At 59.9% G+C, this 23,679-nt stretch overlaps 1 protein-coding gene across 2 annotated transcripts; it reads left to right on the top strand.

Moving 5' to 3' along the window:
• The first annotated feature begins 3,305 nt into the window (after positions 1 to 3,305).
• On the top strand, positions 3,306 to 23,581 carry ALG1 (ALG1 chitobiosyldiphosphodolichol beta-mannosyltransferase). 2 transcript variants are annotated; one of them, XM_068147272.1, is made up of 13 exons: positions 3,306 to 3,522; positions 3,631 to 3,708; positions 5,023 to 5,126; positions 6,180 to 6,328; positions 9,251 to 9,340; positions 11,305 to 11,414; positions 12,416 to 12,532; positions 13,881 to 13,919; positions 15,169 to 15,228; positions 17,514 to 17,624; positions 19,792 to 19,906; positions 22,392 to 22,467; positions 23,350 to 23,581. In XM_068147272.1, exons 1-13 carry the CDS (start codon positions 3,306 to 3,308, stop codon positions 23,482 to 23,484), a joined length of 1,401 nt encoding a protein of 466 aa, XP_068003373.1. In that variant the 3' UTR covers positions 23,485 to 23,581. The 2 variants fall into 2 exon arrangements, with proteins under 2 accessions (XP_068003373.1, XP_068003374.1); XM_068147273.1 differs by having other exon boundaries at positions 3,416 to 3,522; positions 3,628 to 3,708.
• The last annotated feature ends 98 nt before the right edge of the window (positions 23,582 to 23,679 follow it).

Below are 23,679 nucleotides of genomic sequence, written 5' to 3'. Positions count from 1 at the left end.
TTGGAGCGCCCCCAGCTGCCCGCGGCTGCGCCCTCTAGCGGCCGGCGGCGGCACAGCCCCGGCGCCCCGCGCGCTTTCCCGCCGTGCGCGGCCGGGAAGCTCTGCCGGGGCCTGGCCCTGCGCGTGCCCAGGGCGCAGCCTGAGCGCGGGGCGGAGCGCGGGGGAGGCACCGGGGGGGGGGGAAGGGGGGCGCGCGGGGGAGGCACGAGGGGGGGAGGGGGGCGGGGCTCGGTGACTCCCGCTGAGGCCGCGCCCCCGAGCCTGGGTTCAGTGCTGGGCTGCCCAGTCCAAGGAGGGCATTGAGGAGCTGGGGCAGGGCCAGAGAGGGCAAGAGAGCTGGGGAAGGGTCTGGAGAAGAGGGCTGGGGAGGAGCAGCTGAGGGAGCTGGGGGTGTTGAGCCTGGAGCAGAGGAGGCTGAGGGAGACCTCCTTGCTCTCTGCAGCTCCCTGAGAGGAGGCTGCAGCCAGCTGGGGCTTGGGCTCTGCTCCCTAGGCTCAGGGGAGAGAAGGAGAGGCAATGGCCTGAAACTGTGCCAGGGGAGGGTTAGGTTGGAGAGGAGGCCAAATGCCTTTGCTGCAAGAGTGGTCAGGGCCTGGCCCAGGGCTCTCATCCTTTAGCTCTTGCTGAGCATTGCTCAGCTGCCCTCTGGGGCTGCTCTTCTGCAGGCTCTCAGCCCCAGGGCTCTCAGCCTGTGCTGCTCCCAGAGCTGCTCCAGGCCCCTCAGCAGCTCTGCAGCCTGCCCTGGGCTCTCTCCAGCAGTTCTCTGTCCCTCTGGAAGTGGGGAGCCCAGGACTGGACCCAGGACTCCAGATGTGGCCCTACTAGGGCAGAGTGGAAGGAGAACCTCCCTTGCCCTGCTGGCCACACTCTTCCTCATGCCCTCCAGGACACCATTGACCTTCCTGGCCAAGAGGACACATTTCTGGCTCCTGGGGAACCTGTCCCCAGCACTCCCAGGTCCTTCTCCATGGAGCTGCTTCCCAGCAGGTCTCTCCTCACCTGCCCTGCTGCAGGAGGTTGTTCCTCTCCCAGGGCAGGAGCCTACACTTGCCCTGGTTGACCTTCATGAGGTTCCTTCCACCAGCTCTCAGGCTGGCCAGGCCTGGCTGCATGGCAGCACAGCCTGAGGGGTGTTGGTGTTCAGCCACCCCTCCCAAGTTGGTCCCATCAGCAAAGTGGCTGAGGGGACACTGTACCTTCCTCTGGATGAAGATGATGAGCATCAGGGCTGGGTATTTAGCATTACACTTACCCCAGGTTACTGTTGGATACTTTTGGTCACCTCTGGGGGCCAGAAGTCACTTCTCTGCTCTGCCTGAGTCAGCAGCAGGAAAGGAGCACACAGGACACGTTGTTTTGCTTCACATCCTGGTCAAGGCTGGGGACCTTCTGTCCCCAGTCAAATTCCTTGATAAACTCTTGTTCTTTGGTCAGCAGGAGAAGACAACAGCTCCCTGAGCTCTCTGCTCAGGATCAGGGATCCACCTTATGGAATCACAGAATCAATAAGGTTGGAAAAGACCTCCAGGATCATCAAGTCCTTCTGAGGGTCACTCTTCCCAGGCTCCCTTCAAGCACCCAGCAGCAAGCAAGAACATTCATTTCCATACTCCCATAAACTCACTTTAAACCCCAGGGGTTTGGAGCCTCCTCTAGTGACTGCTAACCCCCCTGACCCCTGTGTTCACATGAGACCTACCCCAGGGCTTGAGGCTGCTCCTCTCACCCTCTGTTCCCCATCTTCACCTGGAGCTTGAGGCTGCTCCTCTCACCCTCTCTTCCCCATCTTCACCCAAGGCTTGAGGCTGCTCCTCTCACCCTCTCTTCCCCATCTTCACCTGGAACTTGAGGCTGCTTCTCTCACCCTTTCTTCCTCATCTTCACCTGGAGCTTGAGGCTGCTCCTCTCACCCTCTCTTCCCCATCTTCACCTGGAGCTTGAGGCTGCTCCTCTCACCCTCTCTCCCCCATCTTCACCTGGAGCTTGAGGCTGCTCCTCTCACCCTCTCTTCCCCATCTTCACCCAGGGCTTGAGGCTGCTCCTCTTGCCTCCCCTTCCACGATGACCTCCCCATGATGACCCTGAGCCAGTGATGTGCTCTTGTGGCCAGGAAGGTCAATGCCCCTCTGGGGTGGATTAGAAAGGCTGTGACCAGTAGATCAAGAGAGTTTCTCCTTCCCCTCTATTCTGCACTGGTTAGGCTGCATACTGTGTCCAGTTCTGGGCCCCTCAGTTTAGGAGAGATGTGGAGATGCTGGAAGGTGTCCAGAGAAGGGCAACAAAGCTGGGGAGGGGTCTGGGGCACAGCCCTGTGAGGAGAGGCTGAGGGAGCTGGGGTTGCTTAGCCTGGAGAAGAGGAGGCTCAGGGGAGACCTCATTGCTCTCTGCAACTCCCTGAAGGGAGGTTGGAGCCAGGTGGGGGTTGGGCTCTGCTCCCAGGCAACCAGCAGCAGAACAAGAGGACACAGTCTCAAGCTGTGCCAGGGGAGGTTTAGGTTGGATGTTAGGAAGAAGTTCTTCCCAGAAATAGGAATTGGCCACTGGGATGTGCTGCCCAGGGAGGTGGTGGAGTCCCCATCCCTGGAGGTGCTTAGGAAGAGCCTGGCTGAGGCCCTTGGTGCCATGGTTGAGTTGATCAGATGGTGCTGGGGGAGAGCTTGGACTCGATGCTCTGGAAGGTCTCTTCCATCCTGGTTTATTCTATTTCTATTCTATTTCTCTTGTGTCCAGTTCTGAGCCCCTCGGTTCAAGACAGTGAGCTGCTTGAGAGTCCAGTGCAGATCCACCGGGATGCTGCAGGCAGTGGAACATCTTCCTCACCAGGAGAGCCTGAGGGAGCTGAGGGCTCTGTAGCTTGGAGAGGAGGAACCTGAGGGTGACCTCCTTGCTGGTGCTAAAGCTGTGCAGGGTGCTGCCCAGAGGCTGCAGCCAGGCTCTGCTGGGGGATGCCCAATGCCAGCACCAGGGGCAGTGGTGGAAGCTGAGCCAGAGGAAGTGCCATGGAAACAGGAGGAAGAATGATTTCCCTGTGAGGGTGAGAGAGCCCTGGAGCAGGCTGCTCAGGGGGGTTCTGGAGTCTCCCTTCCTGAAGCCATTCGAAACTCGCCCGGGTGTGTCCCTGTGTGACCTGCTCTGGCAGGGGCTTGGACTGGAAGAGCTTCGGAGGTGGCTTCCCGCCCCACTGGGGGGCGCTCTGTGCCGCTGTGATTCTAGCCCGGCCCCGCGCCGCTGCCGGCTCGCCTCAGCCCTCCGCGCCGCCAGGGGGCGCCGCGCTGCGCCTCCTCCCCGCTGGGCGGGCGCTGGCGATGGCGGCGGTCGGCGCGGCGCTGGCGCTGGCGCTGGGCGCGGCGGTGCTGGCGGCGGCGCTGGCGGCGGTGCTGTGGCGGCGGCGGGCGGCGGCGGGCGGCGCGGGGCGGGTGTGCGTGGTGGTGCTGGGAGACCTGGGCCGCAGCCCGCGCATGCAGTACCACGCGCTGTCGCTCGCCCGGCACGGGCGGGACGTGGCGCTGCTGGGCTACCTCCGTGAGTGGCGGGGGGGAGGGAGGGATGGGGGAGCCAGCGCTGCCCCGCGGCGCGCCGGGGCTCGGGGCTCGGGGCCGCGCCTCTGACGGGTGTCTCCCCCTCCAGCAGAGAGCAGGCCGCACGGCGATGTGCTGCGGAACGGCAGGATACGGCTGGTGCCGCTCTCCGACCTGCAGGCGCTCAGAGGTGGGTGCCCCGCGGCGGGGCCGGGCCGGGAGCTTGGCTGGAGGAGGAGCCGAGCAAGAGGCAGAGCAGGGTCGGGGCCGGGCTGGCAGGGGGAGGCTGTGTGCTGGCTCCGTGCGCCTCCCCTCCCCGGCCCCGAGCGCCCTCCGCAGGCACCAAACCCTGGCGTATCCCTGCCGTGCCTGTGCCCATCGCCTGGACAGCCGCACCTCCACATGGCGCGGTAGAGACGTGCCGAGATACATCTGTTTGACAGGCAGGCTGGGGCAGCTGCCAGGCAGAGAGGGACCTGGGGGTGCTGGTGGGCAGCAGCTGAACAGGAGCCAGCAGTGTGCCCAGGGGGCCAAGAAGGCCAAGGGCATCCTGGCCTGCAGCAGGAAGAGTGTGGCCAGCAGGAGCAGGGAAGTCCTTGTGCCCTGTGCTCAGCACTGCTCAGGCCACCCCTTGAGTCCTGTGTCCAGCTCTGGGCTCCTCAGCTCAAGAAGGACATTGAGAGACTTGAAGGTGTCCAGAGAAGGGCAACAGAGCTGGGGAGGGGTCTGGGGCACAGCCCTGTGAGGAGAGGCTGAGGGAGCTGGGGTTGCTTAGCCTGGAGAAGAGGAGGCTCAGGGGAGACCTTCTTGCTCTCTGCAACTCCCTGAAGGGAGGTTGGAGCCAGGTGGGGGTTGGGCTCTGCTCCCAGGCAGCCAGCAGCAGAACAAGAGGACACAGTCTCAAGCTGTGCCAGGGGAGGTTCAGGCTGGAGGTGGGGAAGAAATTCTATACAGAGAGATTCATTGGCCATTGGGCTGTGCTGCCTGGGGAGGTGGTGGAGTCCCCATCACTGGAGGTGTTCAGGAGGAGACTTGATGGGGTGCTTGGTGCCATGGTTGAGTTGATTAGGTGGTGTTGGATGATAGGTTGGACTTGATCTTGAAGGTCTCTTCCAACCTGGTTAATTCTATTCTACTCTATTCTATTCTATTCTATTCTATTCTATTCTATTCCTATTCTATTCTATTCTATCCCATCCCATCCCATCCCATCCCATCCCATCCCATCCCATCCCATCCCATTCCATTCCTTTTGCGCTCTCCACACATCCCCTGGCTTCCTAGACCCAACATGGCAGAGTTTGCAGGGTCAGCTGTTGGTCCTGGTTGCTCCCCGAGGCCCCTTCCAGCCCTCACCCTTCTGTCATTCTCTGTCGGTTTCTCGTCGGTTTCTGCCATCCTCTGTGGCCTTTCCCTGCGGCAGAGGCGGCTGCTCCGGTGTGGGTGAGGTGCAGCTTCCTGGGCAGCTGTGCTGTTCTTTGCCAGGGTCTCTGTCCTTTTCCAGTTGGCCCAAAGCTTCTCCAGTACGTCCTAAAGGTGGTTGTCCAGGCAGTGCAGCTGCTGTGCACCCTGCTGAGGATGGAGCAGCCAGCCTGTGTGCTCCTTCAGGTATGCCTTTGGGACTCACCTGGATGAACACTTACAGCAGGACATCCATGGGGGGGCTTTAGCAGCCTCAGTTACTGCTCTGCTTATTTGAGAGCTGGAAGTGGCTCCATCAATGGTGGAACACACACACAGAGCGGGGCATCAGGCTGGAGGGACCCTCAAAGGTCTGCACTTCGGGGTCTGAAGGGGAGGAAGGACTGTTCAGAGGGGTTTGTGGTGACAGGAGAAGGGGCAGTGCTTTGAAACTGAAGCTGGGGAGGTAAAGGTTGGACATCAGGAGGAGGTTCTGGACAGTGAGGGTGGGGAGACACTGGAACAGGTTGCACTTGGGGAGACTCTGGCACAGGCTGCCCAGGGAGGTGGTGCAGGCTCCATCCCTGGAGCCATTGAAGCTCAGCCTGGCTGTGGCCCTGGGCAGCCTGCTCTGGCTGGAGCTGTCCCTGCTGCCTGCAGGGGGTTGGATGTGCCCCTGGGCAGCCTGCTCTGGCTGGAGCTGTCCCTGCTGCCTGCAGGGGGTTGGACAGGAGGCCCTTGGAGGCTCCCTCCCAGCCCAGTGCAAGCTGTGAATCTTGCCCAGCCCCCTGCAGCCAGCAGGGACATCTCCAACTAGCTCAGGCTGCTCAGAGCTCCATCAGGTTTGACCCTAAATGTCTTCAGAGCCAGGGCCTCACCCCCTGGTCAGTGTTGCACCACTCTCACCAGTGGTGAAGCTCTTGGGCTCCAAGCTCTGCTTTCTCTGTCCCTGCTGTGGACTGCAGAGCTTTTGAGTTTCCCTGCTGTGGATGGGAGTAAAGGGGAAGGCTTCCTGGAGACATTTGGTTTGTTGGAGGGGGATTTTGAGCCTGATCTGAGAGGGAATTTGGAGTTGCTACCAAGCTTCATGGCACAAACTGGCAGTCCTGTAGCTGGTGAGCACAGAACTGGCTCTGTCCCTTCAGAGCCTTTCAGCCAACAGCATTTCAGTGCCTTGATTGCCTTTTGTTCCCTGGCAGTGGCTTCATGCCTGTCCCTTGAGCTCTCTTCATCCTCTTTTCCCCTTCTCTTCTGACCCAGAACCCTCCAGGCCTGCCTGGCATTGCTGTTGCCTGGGCAGCCTGTCTCTTCTGGAGGAGCAAACTGATCATTGACTGGCACAACTATGGATTTACCCTGATGGGTCTGACCCATGGAAGAAACCACCCCCTGGTGCAAGCTGCCAAATGGTTGGTGCTGTCCCTTCTGCTCCTCTGGCTGAGGGAGGGGGCTCTGCAGAGCACAGGGGGGCAGAGGGTAGTGAGCAAAGGGCTGATCCTGGGAAGGGCTTCTGGGTTTTGCTAGGTTGAGGCCCTGAGCAAGCTGGGCTGGTGGGAGGTGTCCCTGCCCATGGCTGGGGAGTTGGAGCTGGGTGAGCTTGGAGCTCCCTCCCAAGCCAGGCCATTCTGTCATGCCATGACTCTGTTTCAGAGGACATTGTGTAACACATACCCTGCTTAGACAGGCAGGAGTGTGTGGGATGAAGCAGGGAGGTTGGGAAACACCAACCAGGATCAAGTCCAACCTTCCAGCCAGCTCCTCAGTGGCCACTCAGCCATGTCCCAGAGTGTCACTTCTGCTTGGTTTCTAAACACCTCCAGGCATGGGGACTCCACCACCTCCCTGGGCAGCCTCTGCCAGGCCCTGACCACTCTGGCAGCAAAGACATTTGGCCTCCTCTCCAACCTAAGCCTCCCCTGGCACAGTTTCAGGCCATTGCCTCTCCTTCTCTCCCCTGAGCCTAGGGAGCAGAGCCCAAGCCCCAGCTGGCTGCAGCCTCCTCTCAGGGAGCTGCAGAGAGCAAGGAGGTCTCCCTCAGCCTCCTCTGCTCCAGGCTCAACACCCCCAGCTCCCTCAGCTGCTCCTCCCCAGCCCTCTTCCCCAGACCCTTCCCCAGCTCTCTTGCCCTTCTCTGGCCCTGCTCCATCTCCTCAATCTCCTTCCTGCAGTGAGGAGCCCAGAGCTGAGCCCAGCACTCAAGCTGTGGCCTCCCCAGTGCCCAGCCCAGAGGCACAATCCCTGCCCTGCTCCTGCTGCCACCCCACTGCTGCTCCAGGCCAGGCTGCTGCTGCCCTTCTTGCCCCCCTGGGCACCCCCTGGCTCCTCTCCAGCTGCTGGCCCCCAGCACCCCCAGGGCCTTCTCTGCTGGGCACTTTGCAGCCACTCTGCCCCCAGCCTGGAGCCTTCCTGGGCTGGTTGTGACCCAAGGGCAGGACCCAGCCCTTGGCCCTGCTGAACCTCATCCCCTTGGCCTCAGCCATGGCTGCAGCCTGGCCAGGGCCCTCTGCACAGCCTCCTGCTCTCACATGCAAACTTTGGTCCTGTTTCTTGGCTGCCTTTGTGTGTTCAGAGGGTCCTTACTCTCTGATGCTGCTTGACACTGCAGCTCCTCTTTAGAGATCAGTTGGGGTACCCCCAGCTAAAGGCTGAAGCTTTCAGGTGTGGTGCTCTTAGGTCTCAGAGGGTACAAGAGTCACCTCTGCTGCCTGCCCTGCTTCAGTGTAAGGGGTCAGTAAGTCTTCACAAGAGGAGGCTGAGGGGAGACCACATCATCACCTCCAACTCCCTGAGAGGAGGCTGGAGCCATGTGGAGGTTGGGCTGTTCTCACATGCAGCAAGTGGCAGGGCAAGAGGAAGCAGCCCCAGGCTGTGCCAGGGGAGGTTCAGGTTGGCCAGGGGATGTTTCCACCTCCCATGCTGTGGGGGGTTGGACTTGATGATCTGATTGGGTCCCTTCCAACCCCTGACACCCTCTGATGCTGTGACATGAGGAGCAACCTCTGCCCAGCCAGGCATCTCAGGCCCTGCCCAGGGAGGTGGTGGAGTCCCCAGCCCTGGGGGGGTTTCAAAGCCTCCTGGCTGTGGTGCTGAGGGAGGGGTGATGAGGGAGGGGATGATGAGGGAGGGGTGATGAGGGAGGGGTGATGAGGGAGGGGTGATGAGGGAGGGGATGATGAGGGAGGGGGTTATGGGGGAGGGGATGATGAGGGAGGGGATGATGAGGGAGGGGATGATGAGGGAGGGGTGATGAGGGAGGGGTGATGAGGGAGGGGATGATGAGGGAGGGGGTTATGGGGGAGGGGATGATGAGGGAGGGGATGATGAGGGAGGGGGTGATGAGGGAGGGGTGATGAGGGAGGGGATGATGAGGGAGGGGATGATGGGGGAGGGGATGATGAGGGAGGGGATGATGAGGGAGGGGTGATGAGGGAGGGGATGCTGAGGGAGGGGTGATGAGGGAGGGGTGATGAGGGAGGGATATGATGAGGGAGGGGGTGATGAGGGAGGGGGTGATGAGGGAGGGGTGATGAGGGAGGGGATGATGAGGGAGGGGTGATGAGGGAGGGGTGATGAGGGAGGGATGATGAGGGAGGGGGTGATGAGGGAGGGGGTGATGAGGGAGGGGATGATGAGGGAGGGGATGATGAGGGAGGGGTGATGAGGGAGGGGATGATGAGGGGAGGGGTGATGAGGGAGGGGGTGATGAGGGAGGGGATGATGAGGGAGGGGATGATGAGGGAGGGGGTGATGAGGGAGGGGATGATGAGGGAGGGGATGATGAGGGAGGGGGTGATGAGGGAGGGGTGATGAGGGAGGGGATGATGAGTGGAGGGGTGATGAGGGGAGGGGTGATGAGGGAGGGGATGATGAGGGAGGGGATGATGAGGGAGGGGGTGATGAGGGAGGGGATGATGAGGGAGGGGTGATGAGGGAGGGGATGCTGAGGGAGGGGATGATGAGGGAGGGGTGATGAGGGAGGGATGATGAGGGAGGGATGATGAGGGAGGGGTGATGAGGGAGGGGGTGATGAGGGAGGGGATGATGAGGGAGGGGTGATGAGGGAGGGGATGTGGTGGCAGTGGCTGAGCAGCAGGGCTGGGCTGTGGGCTGTGGCTGGGAGTTTGGACTGGCTGGGCCCCAAGGGCTCCCGCAGCCTCCCCAGCTCTGGGGGTCTGTGATGGGAGGCAGTTCCTTTCAGGGGCAGCTGGGTGTCTTTTGGGCTGGTTTGCCTTTGAAGCAGCAGAAGCCCTGCTGGACAGCCCTGGTGGGCAGCCCTGCTGTCCCCTGTGGGTTCCTGGCAGGGACCTCCATCTCTGATGTGATTCCTGCAGGTATGAGAAGCTGTGTGGCCGTTTGTCTGACCACAACCTGTGTGTCACCCAGGCCATGAGGGAGGACCTGTGGCTGAACTGCAGCATCAGGTGAGTCTCCTACCCCTCACCACTGGGCACCTGCCTGTGGCAAGTGAAAGCCCTGATGATTCTGGAGGAAACTGAGCCAAAGCAGCTGCCCTGAGCCCTGAGCAGCAGCACTCAGGCACATGAGCTCAGCTCTGTAATGAGATGGCAGAGTGTGGGCAGTCAGGAACCTTCATTACCCTTCAGGAACCTTCATTACCCTTCAGGAACCTTTATTACCTTCAGGAACCTTTATTACCCTTCAGGAACCTTCATCACCCTTCATAATTAAACACCTAGCAGAATGTGGCAGCTCAGGTGTCCAGCAAATATGCTGCCAGGCTGCCTGAGGCAGAGATCACTGAGGCCTCTGACAGACTGCCCTGGGTGGGTTTCTTGTGCAATCAGAAGGCTTTAAGGTCAGAGTTGCTAAGGAGAGGTCATGGAGGAAGGTACAGAAGCAGGACAGTGCTGTCTGTGGGGTTTGCACTTGCCTGGCACAGATCCCCAGCATGCTGAGGCTTGGAAGGGGGCTCTGGAGCTCACCCAGTCCAACCCCCCTGCCCCAGCAGGGCACCCACAGCAGCCTGCCCAGGAGCACAGTGGCCAGCCCTGGGGCTGAGAGCCTGCAGAAGAGCAGCCCCAGAGGGCAGCTGAGCAATGCTCAGCAAGAGCTAAAGGAGCTGTGGGGGGCAAGAGGCTGGGGCCAGGCTCTGCTGAGTGGTGCCCAGGGTGGAAGGAACCTCATGAAATTCAGCAAGGGCAGGTGTAGGATCCTGCCCCTGGGGAGGAACAACCTCCTGCAGCAGGGCAGCTGAGGAGAGACCTGCTGGGAAGCAGCTCCTTGGAGAAGAAGCTGGGAGTGCTGGGGACAGGTTCCCCAGGGGCCAGAAATGTGCTCTGGGGGCCAAGGAGGCCAAAGGTGTCCTGGGGGGCATGAAGAGTGTGGCCAGCAGGGCAAGGGAGGTTCTTTTGCCCCTCTGTACTAGCAAAACCACATCTGGAGTCCTGGGTGCACTTCTGGGCTTTCCAGTTCGGGAGAGACAGAGAACTGCTGGAGAGAGCCCAGGGCAGGCTGCAGAGCTGCTGAGGGGCCTGGAGCAGCTCTGGCAGCAGCAAAGGCTGAGAGCCCTGGGGCTGAGAGCCTGCAGAAGAGCAGCCCCAGAGGGCAGCTGAGCAATGCTCAGCAAGAGCTAAAGGAGCTGTGGGGGGCAAGAGGCTGGGGCCAGGCTCTGCTGAGTGCTGCCCAGGGCCAGCAGAAGGGCCAGCAAGGGGCAGAAAGTGTCAGGCAGGAGGTTGGAGCTGAGCAGGAGGAGAAAGTTGTTTGGGGTGAGGCTGCTGGAGGCCTGGAGCAGGCTGCCCAGAGAGGTTGTGGAGTCTGCTGGTGTGGAGAGCTTCCAACCCCCCCTGGGCACTGTGCTGCTGGGCAGGGTGCTGGGGGTGGCTGAGCTCCAGAGCTCCCTTCCAGCCTCACCCTGCTGGGGCTCTGGGGTCAGTCTTTGTACACTTGCCTCATTCTCCTGACAGGGAGGTTGGGGAAGATCTCTAAGCTCCATTCCAACCTAAGCTGCTCTGTCATTACCCAATTCATTGCACTCAGGTGGCCCAACACTTGCAGTGACCTTCTCCTCCTGGAGGTGTGGGTTTGGGTGTTTAAATCCCCAGAGCTGCTGCAGGGGCCAGCTCTCACTCTGGTCTGTGTCCAAATCTCTCTGCTTGCTGTCAGAAGCCAGAGGGAGCTGACACCTGCAGGGCTTGGCAGAATGTGCCTGGCCTTAGCTGCTGCTCTTAATTCTTGTTCCCTGTTAAACTTAACCTTTGAAGCCATTCTGTCCTTTATCCTTGGGGGCCTTCCCTTCTCCTTGTCCCAGTTTCAAACCAGTTCCTTGTCAGCTCATTCAGGCTGACAGTTCTGAGCTCCACCCTTCCAGCACCAGGTACCCTGTGTGTGGGTGGGGGGTGTGAGCTGAGCCCTTCTCTCCCCCCAGGGCAGTGACTCTCTATGACAAGCCAGCTGCTTACTTTAAGGAAACCCCTTTAGATCTTCAGCATCAGCTGTTCCTGAAGCTTGCCAAGGAGCATGAGCCTTTCAGAGCAGGTATGTGTGAGCAGGGCACCTCATGGGCCTGGCCTGAGCCACCTCAGCTGCCTGCACCTGGCTGCCAGGGGGACAAAGCTCAGGGCTGGCCACTGAACAAGTGACACACAGGGAAGGAGGGGATTCTGCCCCTCTGCTCTGCTCTGCTCAGCCCCCACCTGCAGCACTGCCTCCAGCTCTGGGGCCCCCAGCACAGGAAGGACCTGGAGCTGCTGGAGAGGCTCCAGAGGAGGCCACAGAGATGATCAGAGGCTGCAGAACCTCCCCTGTGGGGCCAGGCTGGGAGAGCTGGGGCTGTGCAGCCTGGAGAAGAGAAGGCTGCAGGGAGACCTCAGAGCAGCCTCCCAGTGCCTGAGGGGCTCCAGGAGAGCTGGGGAGGGACTTGGGCCAAGGGCTGGGAGTGGCAGGCCCAGGGCCAATGGCTTTGAGCTGGGAGAGAGGAGACTGAGAGTGGAGAGGAGGAAGAAATCCTTTGCAGTGAGGCTGGGGAGACTCTGGCACAGGCTGCCCAGGGAGGCTGTGGCTGCCTCCTGCCTGGAGGTGTTCAGGACCAGGCTGGATGAGGCCCTGAGCAGCCTGTGCTGGTGGGAGGGGTCCCTGCCCATGGCAGGGGAGCTGGGTTGGATGTTCTTGAAGGCTCCTTGCAGCCCAAACCATCTTAGAATCTATGGAGCCCTTCTGCCTTCCCAAGGGGAAGGGGAAGGGAAGGAAGCAGTGAGACTGGTGGGTTGGGAAAGAATCTGCCCCAGCTGGGGTGGAAAGAGGAACAGTGCCAGGAAGTGGAACAGTGCCAGGAAGTGGAACAGTGCCAGGAAGTGGAACAGTGCCAGGAAGTGGAGGCAGAGAGCCCCAGAGCAGGGTGGAGCCCAGCAGCGGCTGGCAGGGACAGCACCGGCGCACCGCTGCGGCTGCTCCTCGGCAGCTCCTGCCAGGCCAGCAGGCTGTTGGCTGCTCTCTGTGTGTGCAGCCCATGCTCAGGAGGTTCTCTTTCCTTAGTACAGAGGCTGTCAGCTGGAGTGGCCAGAGCTCTGCTTTCACAGAAGTGGATGGGCAGAGTGGAGAGGTGAGGAAGGCCGGAGGTCGCCCCGCGCTCCTCGTCAGCAGCACCAGCTGGACAGGTTGGGCACAAACTGCTTTGGTTCCAGCATGCAGCTAATGGGAGATGAACCTGGGGCTCTGTGCCCCCACAGGCCATGACAGGCCTGGGGGGAGGGAGAAATAAATGGAAAGAGGGAGATGCACACTGGGTGTTAGGAAGAAATTGCTCCCCAGGAGGGTGGTGAGAGACTGGCACAGGCTGCCCAGGGAGGCTGTGGCTGACTCCTGCCTGGGGATGTTGAAGGCCAGGCTGGATGAGGCCTTGGGCAGCCTGTGCTGGCGTGAGGTGTCCCTGACCATGGAAGGGGGTTGGAACTGGCTGAGCCTTGAGCTCCCTTCCAACCCTGACAGTTCTCTGATTCTGTGACATCCTCACTGGGGGTGGCTCCAAAAGACACCAAACCCAAGCAGAGCCTCATCAGGGGCATGAGGATGAGCAGAGGAGGCAGACTGAGAGTTGGGGTTGTTCAATCTGGAGAGATGGCTCCCAGGAGACCTCCTTGTGGCCTTCCAGGATCTGAAGGGGGCTCCAGGAAAGCTGGGGAGGGACTTTGGAGAGGGTCAGGGAGGGATAGGAGTGGGGGGGATGGAGCAGAACTAGAAGTGGGGAGATGGAGATTGGCTGTGAGGAAGAAGTTGTTCCCCAGGAGGGTGGTGGGAGCCTGGCACAGGCTGCCCAGGGAGGTGGTGGCAGCCTCCTGCCTGGAGGTGTTTGCAGCCAGGCTGGAGGTGGCTGTGAGCAACCTGCTGTGGTGTGAGGTGTCCCTGGCCATGGCAGGGGGTTGGGGCTGGCTGAGCCTTGAGCTCCCTTCCAGCCCTGACAGTTCTAGGATTCTATACAGAGTGGTAGGGGCTGTGCCAGGGGAGGTTCAGGCTGGAGGTGAGGAGAAAGCTCATCCTAGAAAGAGTAATTTGCCACTGGGATGTGCTGCCCAGGGAGGTGGTGGAGTCCCCAGCCCTGGAGGTGTTCAGGAGGGGCTTGGATGTGGCACTTGGAGCCATGGGTTAGCTGTCAGGAGGTGCTGGGTGACAGCTTGGACTTGGTGACCTCTGAGGTCTTTTCCAGCCTTATTGACTCTATGAATTCTCCAGCTTCAGACACACCATTGTCAGGGGATGGCTTTGAGGGTGTGCAGTGTCTGAGCCTTGGGTGTGCAGTGTCTGAGCCTTGGGTATCCACCCTGCAAGGGGAGCAGATGAGCACCTGTGTGGCTGTAGGCTTTGGAGTGTAGTTAGAGCAGGTCAGGTTTTCCATGGCCCACAGCTAAAGGGGAAGGTGAGGAAGGTCCTGGTGGTGGTTGTTTGAAGGCAGTGATTGATTGTGCCAGCCAGAGCTAGAAGTGTCACTGATCAAGCTCTCTCTTTCAGAGGATGAAGACTTCTCAGTCCTTTTGAAAGCTTTGGAAGGTAAGTGTGAAAGAATCTCAACTCTTCAGAGGGGAGTGGTGGTGCTCTGAAGGGTTTCATACAGTGGCCTAGACTGGAAGGGATCTCAGAGCTCAGCCAGCTCCAAGCCCCTGCCATGGGCAGGGACCCCTCCCACCAGCACAGCCTGCCCAGGGCCTCATCCAGCCTGGGCCTGAACACCTCCAGGCAGGAGGCAGCCACAGCCTCCCTGGGCAGCCTGGGCCAGAGTCTCCCCAGCCTCACACTGATGCAATTTGTCTGTTTTGAGATGAAAATGCAGAGCTGTGCTGGGTTCAGCAGTGCTGGGTTCACAGCAGTTGTTGCAACACAGGAGGGCAGCAGCTGGATCCCATTAGTGGCCAGGCAGAGGTGGAAAACTGCAGCTCTGAGGTGGTACAGGAACTCCCCACAGGCATCTGGAGAGAGGTTCTCCTCCCCCTGTTATGGCCCTAATGAGGCCACATCTGGAGTCCTGGGGACAGCTCTGGGCTCCCCAGTTCAGGAGGGACAGAGAACTGCTGGAGAGAGCCCAGGGCAGGCTGCAGAGCTGCTGAGGGGCCTGGAGCAGCTCTGGGAGCAGCAAAGGCTGAGAGCCCTGGGGCTGAGAGCCTGCAGAAGAGCAGCCCCAGAGGGCAGCTGAGCAATGCTCAGCAAGAGCTAAAGGAGCTGTGGGGGGCAAGAGGCTGGGGCCAGGCTCTGCTGAGTGCTGCCCAGGGCCAGCACAAGGGACAGCAAGGGGCAGAAAGTGTCAGGCAGGAGGTTGGAGCTGAGCAGGAGGAGAAAGTTGTTTGGGGTGAGGCTGCTGGAGGCCTGGAGCAGGCTGCCCAGAGAGGTTGTGGAGTCTGCTGGTGTGGAGAGCTTCCAACCCCCCCTGGGCACTGTGCTGCTGGGCAGGGTGCTGGGGGTGCCCTGCTGGAGCAGGGCTTGGGTGGGTGAGCTCCAGAGCTCCCTTCCAGCCCTCCCTGCTGGGGTTTTGGATTCTGCTAGTAGGAGAGAAGGGAACAGGCACTGTCCTGCCAGCTGCAGGTTCCACAGAGCTGCAGTGGAGCAGCTGCTCTGCAGGGGTTGAGGAGGCCCTTGCTGAGTGGTGGGTTTCAGCCAGAGCAGGCCTTGTGCTCAGTTTGCTGTTCCCTGTATGGATGCTTATAAAGAGGTTACCTGAAGCAGGATCTCAAACTTCCCTTGTGACCATTCTGGACCCAGGCAGCTGTGTCCCTGCCAGCTCTGAACAGTTTCTTACCTCCTCCAGGTTATGAAGATTCCATCAGTGAGGGAGCCAAGCTTCCATCTCTGGTCTGTGTGATAACAGGTAAGGGTTTGTCCCCCTTGCAGCTCTCCCAGGGCTGAGTGATCAGAGCTCATTTCACTTCATAGTACCACAGTATCAGTCAGGGTTGGAAGGGACCCCAAGGATCATTCAGTCCCAACCCCCCTGCCATGGGCAGGGACACCCCACACTAGATCAGCCTGGCCAGAGCCTCATCCAGCCTGGCCTTAAACACCTCCAGGGACAGGGCCCCAACCACCTCCCTGCACAACCCATTCCAGGGCTTCACCACTCTCATGGGGAAGAACTTCCTCCTCACCTCCAGCCTCAATCTCCCCACCTCCAGCTTCATTCCATTCCCCCTAGTCCTATCACTCCCTGAGATCCTGAGCAGTCCCTCCCCAGCCTTCCTGTAGGCCCCCCTCAGATACTGGAAGGCCACAATGAGGTCACCTGGGAGCCTTCTCTTCTGCAGACTGAACAGCCCCAACTCCTTCAGTCTGTCCTCACAGCAGAGCAGCTCCAAGCCCTCTGCTCATCCTCCTGGCCCTGCTCTGGACACCTTCCAGCACCTCCAGATCCCTCTTGTGCTAGGGGCTCCAGAACTGGAGGCAGGACTCCAGGTGGGGTCTCCCCAGAGCTGAGCAGAGGGGGAGAATCACCTCCCTTGCCCTGCTGGCCACACTTCTCCTGTTCTCTGTTCTGCTGGTGGAGAAAAGAGAGAGGAGGAGCTGATGTCTTGATGTCTGGCTGAGAGAGCAGTGATTCACAGCTGGGCTGTCACAGACATGCCAGTGAAGAGGAGAAGCTCTCAGCCTGCTCACTACAGCTGTGCATCACTGCATCTGGAGAGGAGCTTAGGCTCAACATGGAGATGATGCTGTAGAGGCAGGGTAACATTTGCAGTGGTAAGCAGAAGGAGTTTTGTTCAGCAGCATCAGAAGAGGCTCTGCTGGAGTCTGAGGTGCTGGAGCCAGGTGGATGCTGTTTGATTTACAACCCTGTTAAAAGCTGGCAGTGATGTCAGAGGGCCATTTGTGCTCATGAAGGGTGTCACTGGGCTGCCTTAGAGCTGTAGGCAAAGTGCAGCTCAGGACTGGGGCATGTTGTGGGGCTGAGGCCAAGTGGATGAGGTTCAACCAGGCCAAGGGCTGGGTCCTGCTCTTGGGTCACAACCACCCCAGGAAGGCTCCAGGCTGGGGGCAGAGTGGCTGCAAAGTGCCCAGCAGAGAAGGCCCTGGGGGTGCTGGGGGCCAGCAGCTGGAGAGGAGCCAGGGGGTGCCCAGGGGGGCAAGAAGGGCAGCAGCAGCCTGGGCTGGAGCAGCAGTGGGGTGGCAGCAGGAGCAGGGCAGGGATTGTGCCTCTGGGCTGGGCACTGGGGAGGCCACAGCTTGAGTGCTGGGCTCAGCTCTGGGCTCCTCACTGCAGGAAGGAGATTGAGGAGCTGGAGCAGGGCCAGAGAAGGGCAAGAGAGCTGGGGAAGGGTCTGGGGAAGAGGGCTGGGGAGGAGCAGCTGAGGGAGCTGGGGGTGTTGAGCCTGGAGCAGAGGAGGCTGAGGGAGACCTCCTTGCTCTCTGCAGCTCCCTGAGAGGAGGCTGCAGCCAGCTGGGGCTTGGGCTCTGCTCCCTAGGCTCAGGGGATAGGAGGAGAGGCAATGGCCTCAAGCTGCCTCAGGGGAGGTTCAGGTTGGGTTCAGGGCTGTCCAGGCCTGGCCCAGGTTGCCCAGGGCAGTGGTGCAGTCCCCATGACTGGAGGGGTTCCAGAGCTGTGTGGCTGTGGTGCTGAGGGCCATGGCTCAGTGGTGCTGAGGGCCATGGCTCAGTGGTGCTGAGGGCCATGGCTCAGTGGGGCTGAGGGCCATGGCTCAGTGGTGCTGAGGGCTATGGCTCAGTGGTGCTGAGGGCTATGGCTCAGTGGTGCTGAGGGCCAGGGCTCAGTGGTGCTGAGGGCTGTGGCTCAGTGGTGCTGAGGGCTATGGCTCAGTGGTGCTGAGGTCTGTGGCTCAGTGGTGCTGAGGGCTATGGCTCAGTGGTGCCCTGGCAGTGCTGGGCTCAGGCTTGGACTGGATGATCTTGAAGATCTTTTCCAAAGTAAACCTTTCTGTGACCTCATCTTGAGGGCAGAGCCCTATAAATGCCAAGGGCAGTGCTGAGCTCATGCTGCTTTCAGAGGGCACTGAGCATTGGCCATGTCTGCCTGGGGACTGGCTGTGGCCTCCTCTGCTGAGGTACCACAGGAGTGTGTCAGCTGGACAGCAGGCTGCACCAACAGCACATGAAAGCCACTAATGGATGGATGTTTGTCTTTCTGTTTCCTGTTCTAACCAGGGAAAGGACCTCTCAAGGACTACTACAATGGCCTGATACATCAGCTGCACTTCAAACACATCCAGATCTGCACACCCTGGCTGGAAGCTGAGGATTACCCCCTGCTGCTTGGTGGGTGGTGAGGGAGGCTTGAGAATCATAGAGTCACAGAGCTGGCAGGGCTGGAAGGGAGCTCAAGGCTCAGCCAGCTCCAACCCCCTGCCATGGCCAGGGACACCTCACACCACAGCAGCTTGCTCACAGCCACCTCCAGCCTGGCTGCAAACACCTCCAGGCAGGAGGCTTCCACCACCTCCCTGGGCAGCCTGTGCCAGGCTCTCACCACCCTCCTGCCCAACAACTTCTTCCTCACAGCCAATCTCAATCTCCCCACTTCTAGTTCTGCTCCATCCCCCCCACTCCTATCCCTCCCTGACACCCTCCAAAGTCCCTCCCCAGCTTTCCTGGAGCCCCCTTCAGATCCTGGAAGGCCACAAGGAGGTCTCCTGGGAGCCATCTCTCCAGATTGAACAACCCCAACTCTCTGTCTGCCTCCTCTGCTCATCCTATTGGCCCTGATGAGGCTCTGCTTGGGTTTGGTGTCTTTTGGAGCCACCCCCAGTGAGGATGTCACAGAATCACAGAACTGTCAGGGCTGGAAGGGAGCTCAAGGCTCAGCCAGTTCCAACCCTCTTCCATGGTCAGGGACACCTCACACCAGCACAGGCCACAATGAGGTCTCCTGGGAGCCTTCTCCTCTCCAGCCTGCACAAGCCCAGGTCCCTCAGTCAGGATGTGTGAACACAGCCTGGCTCTGCTCAGGAGGGAGCTGGGGTTGCTTAGCCTGCTGCTGTGGCTGCAGAGCACTCCCTGGGGGCTGCTTTTGATGTGGTGAATGTGAAATCTATATCAGCATCACAATCACCCAGGTTGGAAGAGACCTCAAAGATCATGGAGTGCAAGCTGTCACCACAGACCTCATGACTAACCCATGGCTCCAAGTGCCACATCCAATCCCCTCTGGAACACCTCCAGGGATGGGGACTCCACCACCTCCCTGGGCAGCACATCCCAATGGCTAACAACTCTCTCTGGGAAGAACTTTCTCCTCCCCTCCAGCCTGAACCTCCCCTGGCACAGCTTGAGACTGTGTCCTCTTGTTCTGGGGCTGGCTGCCTGGGAGCAGAGCCCAGCCCCCACCTGGCTCCAACCTCCCTTCAGGGAGGTGCAGAGAGCAAGAAGGTCTCCCCTGAGCCTCCTCTTCTGCAGGCTAAGCAACCCCAGCTCCCTCAGCCTCTCCTCACAGGGCTGTGCCCCAGACCCCTCCCCAGCTTTGTTGCCCTTCTCTGGACACCTTCAAGTCTCTCAATGTCCTTCTTGAGCTGAGGAGCCCAGAGCTGGACACAGGACTCAAGGGGTGGCCTGAGCAGTGCTGAGCACAGGGCACAAGGACTTCCCTGCTCCTGCTGGCCACACTCTTCCTGCTGCAGGCCAGGATGCCCTTGGCCTTCTTGGCCCCCTGGGCACACTGCTGGCTCCTGTTCAGGCGGCTGTCAATCAGCACCCCCAGGTCCCTCTCTGCCTGGCAGCTCTCAGCCACTCTGACCCCAGCCTGTAGATCTCTGCTGGGATTTCTCTGTCCTGACCTCACTGGAGCTGAAGGAGGTCACTCATGCAGCACATCCTCTGTGGGTTGTGAGGGAGCTTTGCCCTGCACCTACCCATTCTGGGGCCAGGCTCTTGTCAGGGGTGCCCAGAGCAGGACAAGGGGCAAGGGGCACACACTGGCACCCAGGAGGAGAAAGTTGTTTGATGTTAGGCTGCTGGAGGCCTGGAGCAGGCTGCCCAGAGAGGTTGTGGAGTCTGCTGGTGTGGAGAGCTTCCAACCCCCCCTGGGCACTGTGCTGCTGGGCAGAGTGCTGGGGGTGCCCTGCTGGAGCAGGGCTTGGGCTGGGGGAGCTCCAGAGCTCCCTTCCAACCCCAGCACTCTTTGGGGATTGTTTCTCTGAGCAGACTGAGAGGCAGAAAGGCCTTCTGCTTTCAGACACATGGCCTCTTGGCATTCCCTTTCATTTCAGGTGCAGCCACCTGCTGCCAGTGCCTGACTAGCTTTAATCACCAAACACTTCGCTCTTTTATCCCCTGAGTGCTGGGAATGAGCCAGTGTGGGCAGTGTTGAAGGCAGCTCCTCTATGGCCTCTATCACCCAGGGCAGAGCACAAACAGATGGGCTGCCAGGAAGCCCTCAAGAGCTGCCTGCAGGGCACTCAGCCTCTTCTCTCTTTCCTTTGCTCCTCAGGCTCAGCAGACCTTGGAGTGTGCCTCCACACATCATCCAGTGGGTTGGATTTACCCATGAAGGTGGTGGACATGTTTGGCTGCTGCTTACCTGTCTGTGCAATCCATTTTGAATGGTAAGAGCCTGGCCTGGCTCCCCTGAGGCAGTGCTGGGGCAGAGCAGGGCTTCAGCAGCATGGAGCAGAGGAGATGGCAGTGTGCTGCCATCATACCTTGGTGTGAGCCAAGCAGATGCTAGAAACTGTGGCACTTCAATGCCAAGGCAATGAATTAGCACTGGATTGGCAGAGTTGGGAGCATCTCTTGCAACCACCTGCCCTGACACTGCAGGTTGGGAGCATCTCATGCAGCCATCTGCCCTAATACTGCAGGTTGGGAGCAGTCATGCAGCCATCTGCCCTAACACTGCAGGTTGGGAGCATCTCATGCAGCCACCTACCCTGACACTGCAGGTTGGGAGCATCTCATGCAGCCACCTGCCCTAACACTGCAGGTTGGGAGCATCTCATGCAGCCACCTGCCCTAACACTGCAGGTTGGGAGCATCTCATGTAACCATCTGCCCTAACACTGCAGGTTTGGAGCATCTCATGCAGCCACCTGCCCTGACACTGCAGGTTGGGAGCATCTCATGCAACCACCTGCCCTAACACTGCAGGTTGGGAGCAGTCATGCAACCACCTGCCCTAACACTGCAGGTTGGGAGCATCTCATGCAGCCACCTGCCCTGACACTGCAGGTTGGGAGCATCTCATGCAGCCACCTGCCCTAACACTGCAGGTTGGGAGCATCTCATGCAGCCACCTGCCCTAACACTGCAGGTTGGGAGCATCTCATGCAGCCACCTGCCCTAACACTGCAGGTTGGGAGCATTCCATGCAGCCACCTGCCCTGACACTGCAGGTTGGGAGCATTCCATGCAACCACCTGCCCTGACACTGCAGGTTGGGAGCATCTCATGCAACCACCTGCCCTAACACTGCAGGTTGGGAGCAGTCATGCAACCACCTGCCCTAACACTGCAGGTTGGGAGCATCTCATACAACCACCTGCCCTGACACTGCAGGTTGGGAGCATCTCATGCAGCCACCTGCCCTGACACTGCAGGTTGGGAGCATCTCATGCAACCACCTGCCCTGACACTGCAGGTTGGGAGCATCTCATGCAACCACCTGCCCTGACACTGCAGGTTGGGAGCATCTCATGCAGCCACCTGCCCTGACACTGCAGGTTGGGAGCATCTCATGCAACCACCTGCCCTGACACTGCAGGTTGGGAGCATCTCATGCAACCACCTGCCCTGACACTGCAGGTTGGGAGCATCTCATGCAGCCACCTGCCCTGACACTGCAGGTTGGGAGCAGTCATGCAGCCATCTGCCCTAACACTGCAGGTTGGGAGCATCTCATGCAACCACCTGCCCTGACACTGCAGGTTGGGAGCAGTCATGCAGCCACCTGCCCTAACACTGCAGGTTGGGAGCATCTCATGCAACCATCTGCCCTAACACTGCAGGTTGGGAGCATCTCATGCAGCCACCTGCCCTGACACTGCAGGTTGGGAGCATTCCATGCAACCGCCTACTTTAACCCCCCCCACCCTGTAATCCTTTTTTGCATGGCCTCCATCAAGCCAAGCCTGGCCCTGCACTGTCCTCTGAAGGCTGAGTGTGTGCAGTCAGGGTCCTCTGAGGGAGCCTTTAGGAAAGAGGTTGTCTGTGAGGGCCTCCTGAGCTTGGGGCCTGGACAGACCTTCCCTGTGGGGTGGTTTTGAAGGCAGATTGTATTCTGATGGCTGTCTGCTGGGTGGCACAGACAGAGTCCTCTTCCTTGAGTCATGCAATCCTTTGGGCTGGAAGAGGTCTTGCAGATCATTGAGTCCAAGCACTGCCAGGGCAGCACTGAGCCATGCCCCTCAGCACCACAGCTCCATGGCTTGGAAACACCTCCAGCCATGGGGACTGCACCACTGCCCTGGGCAGCCTGGGCCAGGCCTGGACAGCCCTCAAGGGGAAGAAATTGTTCCTCATGGCCACCCTAAACCTCCCCTGGGACAACTTGAGGCCATTTGCTATTGTCCTGTTGTTTGCTCCCTGGGAGCAGAGCCCAAGCCCCAGCTGGCTGCAGCCTCCTCTCAGGGAGCTGCAGAGAGCAAGGAGGTCTCCCTCAGCCTCCTCTTCTCCAGGCTCAACACCCCCAGCTCCCTCAGCTGCTCCTCCCCAGACCCTTCCCCAGCTCTCTTGCCCTTCCCTGGCCCTGCTCCAGCTCCTCTGTGTCCTCAGTTTTGTGCTGTACTGCTGAATTTCCTTGCTCTGACACAGAAGGGAGCAGCACTCTTTGAATGGGAAGGTATAAAGCTGCCTCCTTCCTGCCACTGTGGCAGCTGGGGAGCTCATACCCAGACATCCAGGCTCACCAGGTCCCAGCTGGGGCTCTTGTGGGATGCAGCTCCTTAAATGTCAGCCTCAGCAGGGCTCTGAGTCACCTGATCTAGGGGAGGCTGTTGGACTGGGTGACCTTTGGGGGTCCCTTCCAGCCCCAGCCATTCTGTGAGCTTTTGTCCCCCTCACTGCTCTTTGTCTCTCTCTGGCTTTTGTTCCCAGCTTACCTGAACTTGTGAAGCACGAGGAGAATGGGCTGATATTTAAGGACTCAAATGAGCTTGCAGAACAACTAAAGGTAAAGGTCTGGTGTCCCCCAGCAGAAGGAAGTGTTTGAAGTGCAGGAGGAGCTCTGAGCTGCACAGCTTGGCAAGAAGAAAAGCCCAGAAGGGCAAATTGTAACCTGGGCTGCAGCCAGAGCAGGGTGGGCAGAGGGCAGCAGAGGGGATTCTGCCCCTGGGCTCTGCTCTGCTCAGTCCTCACCTCCAATCCTGCCTCCAGCTCTGCTGTCCCCCGCAGCAGAAGGACACAGAGCTGCTGGAGAGAGGCCAGAGGAGGCCACAAAGATGCTGCCAGGGCTGGAGCAGCTCTGCTGGGAGCACAGGCTGAGGGAGCTGGGGCTGTGCAGCCTGCAGAGGAGAAGGCTCCAGGGGCTCCTCAGAGCTGCTGCCAGGAGCTGAAGGGATCCTGCAGGAAGGCTGCAGAGGAACTTTGGCTGAGGGGGTCTGAGGCAGGCCCAGGGGGAAGGGTTTGGAGCTGAGGCAGAGCAGGGTTAGAGTGGAGCTGAGGAAGAAGTTGTTGAGTGTGAGGCTGCTGAGCCTCTGGCCCAGGCTGCCCAGGGAGGCTGTGGCTGCCTCCTGCCTGGAGGTGTTCAGGACCAGGCTGGATGAGGCCCTGAGCAGCCTGTGCTGGTGGGAGGTGTCCCTGCCCATGGCAGGGGGTTGGAGCTGGATGATCTCTCAGATCCCTTCCAACCTGAGCCCTCCCATGATGATTCCATGGTGATGATGATGATGGTATTTCTTCCCCACCAGCTACAGCAGCCCAGGTGCTGCTGCCTCAGCCACCTTTCCTTACCTGCCCACCACTCTGCTCTCTGTGCTTTCCCCTTTCATCTCAGGGATGCTGTTCTTGGCCTTCCTCTCACTGCTGTCTGTTGTTTTTCCCTTTCACCTCCCAGATGTTGTTCTTGGGCTTCCCCTCACTGGAAGGCAAACTTCACAGCTTCAGAGAGAACCTCCGGGCCTCCAAGCAGCCAGGCTGGGAGGAGAGCTGGGACCAGACTGTGCTTCCCCTGCTTGGGCACAGAGAGTGACCTTGGGGGGCAGGGGGAAGAGGGTGACAGAGAAGCTGAAACATTCCTGGGGCTGCCCAGATGTGGTGAAGGGTGGTGGAATAAACACTTTGTGTGAGCTGCAGTCCTTAACTGCTTCAGCTTGGAGCATGTGCTCAGGCACAACTCTGCCTCTGCACCCTGAGCTTCTCCTGGGAGGAAGAGAAGTGCTGAGGG

The sequence above is a fragment of the Melanerpes formicivorus genome, unplaced genomic scaffold (genome assembly GCF_026170545.1).
Source record: "Melanerpes formicivorus ecotype bairdi unplaced genomic scaffold, bMelFor1.0.p_v2 SCAF_14, whole genome shotgun sequence".
Classification (NCBI taxonomy): domain Eukaryota; kingdom Metazoa; phylum Chordata; class Aves; order Piciformes; family Picidae; genus Melanerpes; species Melanerpes formicivorus.
Note: the sequence above shows the minus strand (reverse complement) of the source record. Positions and strands in the feature narration are given on the sequence as shown.